The 10,003-nt window shown below is 30.0% G+C and overlaps 1 protein-coding gene across 1 annotated transcript; it reads right to left on the bottom strand.

The window, feature by feature from the left end:
• Positions 1-154: 154 nt before the first annotated feature.
• Positions 155-2,265, bottom strand: LOC106360098 (GPN-loop GTPase 3). The gene is made up of 10 exons (XM_013799695.3): positions 2,140-2,265; positions 1,804-1,905; positions 1,602-1,710; positions 1,432-1,513; positions 1,275-1,360; positions 1,079-1,182; positions 862-992; positions 665-758; positions 530-585; positions 155-437 (listed from the first exon to the last, which is right to left on the bottom strand). The coding sequence occupies exons 1-10, from the start codon at positions 2,248-2,250 to the stop codon at positions 332-334; spliced, it is 981 nt and encodes a 326-aa protein (XP_013655149.2). The 5' UTR covers positions 2,251-2,265; the 3' UTR covers positions 155-331.
• Between the last annotated feature and the right edge of the window lie 7,738 nt (positions 2,266-10,003).

Here is a 10,003-nt window from a genome sequence, read left to right as displayed (position 1 = left end):
TCATTGCTCAACCAATCAATAATGTATTATCAATTTTTGATTTAACTTTTTTAGCAAAATGTTAGCATACGTTGTTTATCATATATGATTAAACAACTCATACTCTTGTTAGAACTTTTTTGGCAAAATGTTGGCAAACGTTATATATCATATATGATTAAACAACTTATACTCTTGTTATAATATCGTGAATTTGCAGTCGTCTTTTAACTCAGGTTTAACATTCAGTATCTGAAATTTAAAATGCAAAGAGTAATACATCTAATGATCAAACCCACAGCTGAGAAATTAGTTCTGAGGCACTTCAGTCTACTAACTAGCCACTACTCTTCTAGAGCTCTAGTTGATCCATGTCTTCATCAAGTTCTCTGATCTTGACTTCAGCATCTTCTCCAAACTGAATGCACTTGTCGATTTCAGACAGTACATATTGTATGCTGCCCCACAAAACATTTATCAGGTACATTTTCATTTTCATACTAAAATTAAACATGCAAGAAGCTAAAAAAGTAATTGGTTTTGAGTTTACCTCCTCTCTTTCCTCAAATCAAGTGGTGTGAATCTCACCATGCTATACTGCTCCACCTTCAAAACAAACAATTCAAAATCAGGTTCCCATGATCCAACATTCAACTCGGTTTCAACAACGTGTAAGAGCCATTACCAATTCAATGAAGGCTTTGTTCAGTTTTGCAAATTGAGGAGCCATCCTTTGGTCTAACCCAGCCAGCATTGTGCGAGGCTCCGCATCCAAATATCTTTTTATTATGTTAAAACAACACAAGCAAATGATACTATTATAAATTTCAGGGAAACAAAAAAAAGTAAACAAAGAAGAAGAAGGGAGAAAGCAAGACTCACTCCTCAATGTTGCTTTTATCCTGTAAGAGATCCATCTTAGAGAGGATGTTAACATGAGGCAGTTCAAGCTGTATCATTGCAGAAAGAGATACCATACATCCGCTGATAAACTTGGTTACGTCCGTTACAAACTGGTCCAAGATACATTCTCTTCTATCTCAAAAACACTAAATGTTTTTTTTTTCACTAAAAACTCAAAAGTTAAGGGAAGAAAAACCTGAGAGTCAAGCAGATAGACAGCACAGACACTGAAGTCATTCTTCTTCAAATGCTCCACAAAGTTTTTGAGCACAGGTACATGTGTAAAAATCTCTATCTGGCCTATAACCACACAACATAAAAGTTAAAAACAACAATCATGGACTACAGATGTAGATAAAGTCTTTAAGAGCTATAAGAGAGAGTAGAGACACCTGGACAGTCAAAGACTAAGTAGTCATCGTCTGTGAAATTCTCCAACTCTTCATCCAACCAATTATATAGACTGTCCTCAAGGTACCTTTGAATTAAAGTTAAGGTTTCTTCACGAAAAACAAAATCACATAGACTGCTAAAGGCCTAAAAGGATACTCCATACAACGGATGAGAGCAGCATTGGGACCACATTTAAGCTCCTCCATAACAACATCAACGGAAACAAGCTCTCGGATATCTGCATCCAGACAAGAGGATCATTGTGAAACTAAATTAAAAAGAAAGAAAAACAGGGACATTGAAGAAGCAGAGAAGTGAGAACTCACCCATTGCCACAGGATAGTTAAAGACTTCTGCAGCAGGATCCAAGTTAACTATGTGCATTGTTCGTCTGATAGTTTCACAGTGTTGGTTTAAAGATGAGCAATAAGTTGACTGCTCCACAAAAACATAAACTTCAACATGGATTCTTGTATTAAAAAAAAATAAAGAAATGCAGAGATGGTTTTGTATGAAAAAGAAACAAACCTTTCCGCTGCCTGCTGGGCCAATAACAAGCTGTGCATAACGCATTGTATCAACCTCTCTCTCACACAAACTCAGATGGTGAATTAACTGGTAAGCAAGATACTATACAATAATAACCTCAAAAATGTGAGAACTTTAAAGACAAATATAAAAATATAATCAAGGGTTAGAGTTTAGTTTGCATGAACCCCTAAACCAAAGCAAATGAAACTAACAAGCCTAAAAAAAACTGTAAGCGCCATAAGAAAAAAATCCCAAAAGATAGAAGATCATAAAGTTGCAAACTTTGAGATCAGAAACGAAATTGCAAAGAGAAAGATCAAAGCAACTCTTTACCTCTTTCGACTCTCTCTCGGACTCGTCGTTTTTTCTTCTAACGTTGTTCAGAAAATTGAAGAAATGAGAAAGCTCTAAGGGACATTTATATATTATTGGGCCTTTTATCATAAGAAATAAATCTTGGGCCAAGTTTTATGAGACCTTTTTCGTCATAAGAAATCATTTAGAGATATAAAACGTTTTGAGGCCTTTTTCTCATTTTTCAACAGGTTGGAAACCTGTAACTTGTAAGCCGTATGATAACTCTTCAATTTTAATATAGTTTTTTTGGGCATTTTTCTATCAAAAGAATATCAAAGCAGTGGTCATATAACCAGAGCCGGCCTGGGTTTAAGATTCTCTTCTCCCAACCTGGGTTCGAATCCACTGATAAACGGCCAATTTTTTAAAACTTGCTTCTAGTCTTGTATTCCCTAGGACCGGCACTGCATATAACATAGTATTCGGTTAGAGAGAGCTGATAGTAGCGATTGAGATGCGATTGCGTTCTTCTCTCAGTTATCCAATCAAGGCATGAATAAATGAGTCGATGGGATAGTAATATGCTTATGTGTTTTTTTTTTGTTCTTTTCTCTAGTTTAGAAGTTTTTCAATTTAATTTATGGCGGATTAAATTCTTTCTTCCAATTTGTTGTTACAATCTACTGCATGTATGTTTTTGCCATGATCGATAAGACAACCTACCCAATTAAGTTTAATCAATCAAGTGTTTTTGGTGGTTATTGTGATTGTATGATGACTTTTTGATGTTTGAAACAAATCTTAACAGATTTTTTTTAAGAAAACAACGTCCACCAGAAAAAAAAAACTATGAAAGAGGATTTCAAGAATGAATGAATAATTTACTTTCAGAATTCAGACAAAAAAAAGAAATTTCCAGAATTTATATTTATTTTTGGTATCAAAATATATCGTTGAAATCACAATATGCATCAAGGAGACAACAACAATACGAATTTGAAGATATTATTGTTTCTCTACTATATTTGATATTCGTGCAATCGTTAAATTTTTATTTTTTATGGTTGTATATCTACATTGTATTCTAAACCAAAGAATATCCATTGTTCATAAAGAAATAAGTAATTATTTACATTTAAAAAGAACATAATTTATCATTCACCTAAACATAATTTGACGAATAATAAAATAGATTTTATAATACCATTGGTCATATAATAAAAGTTGTTAATATATTTTACATAGAAATTTTAAAATGTCATCTAATTTAAAACAAAAAAAAATCTTTAAAATATCAATCTATTAAGAATGGGAGAATGTGGCATTTAATTTTTTTAACAGTGGCTCAGGCCTGAGGCCAGTGGCGGACGGATAGAGTAGTGTACGGGGTCACGTGCCCCGAATTTCTAACTTTCTTTGACAAATACTATAATAAATGCCACTAACCCAAAACTAAAATGCAGTGAAGAAAATTTATGTGCCCCCAATTATGTTTGTTTCTAGATCCGCCCTTGCTTTACCGAGGCTGATGACTAAACGTAAGAAAATCTCTTGTAGGAAATTTTTGAGCCTTCATTGTCTCTTCTATAGCAGTGATGTTAACCCCATTCTGATGCTGCCGAAGCCTTATTAACTGGAGACCGTTCTCGACAGCCCAGTTGATGGGCACTAAATTAGTCCTAACTAATGCAAAATGTGGACTTTGACTAGCCGATATAATGGGTTGGTACACGACAGATCGTTGAACAACAGAATATTAAAAATAGAATTGGCGGAGTGTCATGCGATTTCATGCTGTGTTTACTTTGTCAAGTCAATAAAATTCGAAAGCAATTAATTTTAAATCACCACTGGTAATATCATACTATATTCGTATATATCTCATATTTTAAGCTATAATATGTAGTATGTCAGAGGTTCAGTGGAATCTCGAGCTTCGAGGCTTGTTCTTTGTTTGCAGCGCAATTTACAAAACAAAAATAAATAGAAAAACTAAATTGCCTACACAATTATTGTTCAATAATACGACCAATGCACATACTCATATGCTTTTAGTAGTGCACATCATATTTGTTTTTGTTAAATGCAACTACATAACATAACTAATGAAGTTATTATCACAAAGAGAAGTTCGTCCCTCATGCATTGCTGAATTCATCAAATGTAGCAATTACAGGTGGCCACATGTTAATATACTCACATTTTAACTCCAATTGTATAGTGATAGAGCCACTTGTTCGTTTATGTTTGCTAATCATTATTATAATGAGAAAATGTCATCATTATGTTTATGGCATATGCTTTAGAAACCTTCCCGTTGTTTATTTTGTTGTTTGCTTCTAATAACTACTTTAATACTGATATTCATTCAGATTTCAGTGTAGATACTTCTACACTTTTGTTTACTGTTTTGTTTTGATAACACACTTACTAATAATATACACCCACCATCTCTCAAACTCCCGCATGCAGAATTGTTTTTAGGACAGACGCTTAATTGTTTATTATTGAATGATTAAGAATGCGCACTTCATAATATTTGAAACTAAGAGTTACTACAACTCTGAAAAGTATAAAATGTTGGATTAACAAGTTCATATTGTTAGGACATGGATGATACTCGCTTAAAAAGGAAAACAAAGGAGGATAATATTTATGAAACTGTATTTAAAACAAATAAAATATCCAAAATATTTGTTTTTAACTTTTGCATTTTCTTTTATCTTAGTTAGAGTTTTTTTTTAAGTATAGATCATTTGATATCACCTTCCATATCTTGACTTTAGGGGTTGTTTAAGAACAAATTTGTTCCGCCCTACCTTTTCTAATTTATTATTATTATTTTATTTGTAAGAATTAGTAACAAAAAAGGTAATTAAATGGCGACATATTTGCTATTTGGCAGTGTGTTTTTCTTCTCCCGTTGATAAACATTCAAGATCTTAATGAGTTTTGATTGGTAAAGATTTTTCTTAATGCAGAACTGTAAAGAAAACAATTAAGTTGCAAAAAAATTAAAACATGCATCAAACAGGTGAAATGATTTTCTTGTGTGACTGGATAAATTTTGCGAACTACAAATGATATATGTCACATATTTTATGCACTATTTATTCTATTATAAAAATAATAAGTATTATTACAAGATAAAAAAACAAATTAAATTTATTTCAAATATTTCACTTGTCTTACCCTTATAAGTATTTACTTTATTTCAATACATTTATAATAGTAGATTAGCATCATAATGATTTATTATTTAAAAGTTATTAGTATTCATTTTAGAATTTAAAACATTATTATCATAATTAATAATATAAGATATTAGTAAAAGAACTACTAGAGATTCGGTTTTTTTCCCTTGACAGCCTTTAAGAGTTTGAAAATCTTTTAAAGAGACTCTTAATTAATAAGAACGTAACTGAACGAAATGTTCAAGGTTCTAAATGAAATGTGTCAGTTGAGTAACCGAACGAAATGTTCAAGGTTCTAAATGGAATGTGTCAGTCGAGTAACATTGAAGAGCTTCTGCATGGTTTTGAGCCAAGAGTTTGGGTAACTCGAGTCGCAACCGTTTGTGTAATACAATTACTAATTTAGTTACATTGTGAATTTGTGATCAGTGCCTAATTTAATTACATTGTGATCGGTGCCGTGCGAACCTTTCTTGGGGCCTAAAGCGAATTTTATATGTAACTAGGGTTAAACCCGCCCTACGGGCGGGTAAACAAATATACAAATAATTTAAATATATTTAAAATGTTCAATTCATTTTTAGCTAAACATTAATTTACTTTTTATATATTTATCATGTTAAACTTGTCTATCTATTTTACAAATCATAAATTTAATTAACTCTTAAAATTAGGGCTGTTCAATATGGTAAAACCGAACCGTACCGAACCGAACCGAAATAGACAATATGGTTTGGTTTTGATATATACCATATAAACCGAATGGATATAATTTTATAAAAACCGTAGGATTTGGATATGCTTTGGTATATAACCGATTAAACCGAATAAACCGAACAAAAACCGATTAAAAGTAGAAACATGTAAATATGTATCTATTTATAACAATACATGAAAATCTTTTTGTTATATAAGTTAAATTTGTGTTAATAACTATTACCATAATTTTATAGTAATAAAAAACTTTAATTTGTAAAACACTTGAACTATAACTAAATAACAATACATCGCAATTCAGACATCTTATTTTCTAAGTCTTTTTTTGATCTTTTTGATTTATTTTAGTCTTCACTAAATTAATATGAAGATTATAAATTTGATGGAAAATTTTCAATTGAAAAAGCATGACTTTAATGAACACTAAATATGGAAGAGTGGAAAAACTTTTCTTTCATGTTTCTGTTTTGTTTCATATTTTTATTTTCAAAATTTCAAGCTTTGATTTTAGTTATAGATTTGATTATTTTATTTGATGGTAGAAGCATTTTTACTTTTTTGTTCATTTATTTAAACATGTAATATATTTTTAATAAATGACTGTGTTGACAATATGACTAAAATTCATATAATATGATCTCAAACAAAATAATTATGTTTTTTGGTATAAAACCGAATACACCGAAAACCGACGGTATATAAACCGAACCGAACCGAAGTAAATATGGATTTAGAATGGTAGTTATATTTTACTAACCAAAATACCGAAAACCGAAAATAACCGAACCGAAACCGAACCGATATCCGGATTGAACACCCCTACTTAAAATCATAAAATAGATTTTTTGTTTAAGTTTGTTATAATTTAGCTTATAACGATATGTCACCTCAATTATTTTTAACAAAACAACATCTTTTTTTTTCTGAACAACAACAAAAAAACATCTAACAAATAGTTGTAGACTTAATCTAAATCGAATGTTAAATTTTCTAAGTTGCTCTCATTTTTATATACAGTCACACACGAAAAGTATTATCGTAAACTAAGTTTGTCATCATCTACCTTTATTGTGGAAAATCATCATCTGTCGACTTAAAAGAACCGTTTCTTATGTGTTTGCCTCTTAAAATTTTCCGACAAACAATAATGTTTTTTTTATTTTAATATATATGAAGATGTTTAGTTATTATGTATTGTATATTTTATATTTACTTATTCGTATATACAAAATAAGAAACAATAATGTTTACCTTGTTTTCTAAATTAGCACATCTCATTTAATTTTCGATGATCCTAGACTGCTTTTGTTACAATGAAACAATAATGTGATAAAGACCAAACGAATATTATTAAAATTCATCACATTTTTTGACCGAGCTACGATTCATTAAAATAAAAGCAAGTTTACCCACCACAAAAAATTGTCAAGTTTAGAGATAAGAGAGTTGATTTTGCCACTGCATCAACCTCTTTATTACATAATATAGGGATACGATGGAAAGAGCAAGCTTTAAAGAAGCTGCTGAAATGGTCAATATCAAAGAGAATGCCATTACTCTCCTTGATGAGTGTAGCTTGGAGAAAATTAGACAACATGGATGCCTTAAAATCGAAGAAAAAAATATGAACAATAGTTTGTCATTTACTTGTGCAATAAGTTGATCATGCTAACCGTTATCCGTATATACCTATAGATATTATATATTAAAATTTGTATAACTTTATATATAATTTGATAGTAAATGTGACGATAACGTTTTACAATAATACAATGTTTTCTAAATTAAATTCTTATCCTAAAAAATGTGTAAATAAGAATTATGATGTTAATATCTGAATGATGAAAATCAACTGATAAAATCTACACTATTATTTATGAAGTGATTTTGCTTATTTGTCATGTTCTCCATGATTTTAGATAATTTTGCTTATTTTTTTTTTTTTTTTTTGTCATCAACAAACAGACTCATATAGATTCTGCGAACCAATACGGTAACTCCGCATCCATGTGAACGACGAAAGACGATTGTTTTCTGGCACATCGTGCTAGACTATCCGCCTTTTGTTTTTCTTGTCCGGGGTACATGAATGATCTCTGAGCTAGTAAAACATGTCTTCAGTAGCTTTATGTCGTGCAGATAACTCTCAAACGCCGGCCATTCCTCTGGTTCCGAAACCATCTTCACCAATTGAGAACAATTCGTAGCAAAAGTAACTTGAAACTGATGTAAATTCTTCATACATTCCATTGCCCATATCAATGCTTCCATCTCTGCATGAAGAGGTGAAATACATGCCCTAGAATTTCTTGCACCCATCAATCCCTGAAAGCCCTCGAGTATGCTATACCATCCTTGACCTGAATAAGGTTCTTCATTTTTCCAGGAACCCTAATTTTGCTTATTTGTCATGTTTTATTAGGTTTTAACTAAATTATTGATTTATTATCTGTTATTAGCTGAGTCATTAATATATTAATTTAAAAATATCCTTAATGAATCTTGTATATAATTAAAACGAATGTTAATAATATTAAATTTTTGTGTTATATTTTAAAAAAAAATAAACAATATCTTCACTGAATTTTATATATTATTAAAAATGAATTTTATTTTAATAGTATAAATTTTATATGTTATATGTTACATTAAATAATTGATTATAAAATAATATAATAGAATTATAAAAAATAAGATTATTCTTATCTATATTGTGTTGCTATCTGAAAACAATATTTTATTATAAACTTTAAAAATTTAAGATAAAAACAATTAATAATAATATTACTCAAGCAAAAAAATCATATAAAAAAATTTTCTAAACTATTTCTAAGATATGAGTGTTTTAAAAAAAAATAACACAATAGTAAGTATATATTTTGATAAAAAATATTTGACATATATAAATACTTTGATGTTTGATTTAACTATTTAAAACAATAAATAATAACTTATTATGTTGGTTTTAGATTAATAAAACATAAGCTAATAAGTATCCATAAGAAGTTTATGCCCATATGTGCGGGCAAAATACCTAGTAAATCTTTATTAGTAAAGAAGAGTAAGCCAAACCGATGGTTACGTTTTTATACATGCAATAAAAACATAAATTATAAAAGAAAAGTAAAACATATTTATGGATATTAATTATGAAGTAATCGAATTATTAAGTAATCGATTGAAGTTAAACTTGTGATCACTCTAAAGTCTAATGCCATTGTGCTCACTCTAATTATTAATTATTAAATTATAAAAGGAAAATATATTTATGGATATTAATTATTAAGTAGTGCCATTGTGATCACTCTAATTAAATGGATGGTATATATTTTACATTCAAAAATTTCTTACTCACCTTTGTGAATAGTAACATATTTTGTTATTATTAGTGGTTGTGATAATGCTTATTAAGACGTCGGCTGCTATTCCGGATGAGTTTTAGTTTTGATTTACTTGCATGAGAAGTAAGGAAGAATATGTGTTTTAATTTTGTAACCATATATGAGAGTGAATAAAATAACATTAGAGAGGATGAGTTTAACATTTTCACCGAAGCAACATATAAACTATCCCTCCACAGCTTTAAAGTGATTTGTTGTCGTTCACGCATGATGTTATGTGTCATTCTTTTTTTTTTTGGCTTAATGTTATGTGTCATTCTTGCACTCCTAATGTTTTGTTTTCAATATATCTCGTGGAATGTTGTTATTATGTAGATTTAATGAACCATATGTAACTTGTTTGAGATGTTAGTGATGGTATCAGGAAGTGTGGTGTCGCAGGAATAAATTATTCATTTAGATAATAATGCTTTCGATGTGCAGACGATTTGAAGTGAAGTGTGGTGCTTATTTCTTAACAAATAGAGCTAAAGAAATAGATGTGCTGACGATTTGAAGTCATATGACTTTGTAGTGATTTGAAATTAAATTAAAAACTATAAGGCGTTGTGAGTGTAAGCCGGTAAGGTAAACTGGATAAGGCCAGTC

The sequence above is a fragment of the Brassica napus genome, chromosome A3, assembly GCF_020379485.1.
Source record: "Brassica napus cultivar Da-Ae chromosome A3, Da-Ae, whole genome shotgun sequence".
Classification (NCBI taxonomy): domain Eukaryota; kingdom Viridiplantae; phylum Streptophyta; class Magnoliopsida; order Brassicales; family Brassicaceae; genus Brassica; species Brassica napus.
Note: the sequence above shows the minus strand (reverse complement) of the source record. Positions and strands in the feature narration are given on the sequence as shown.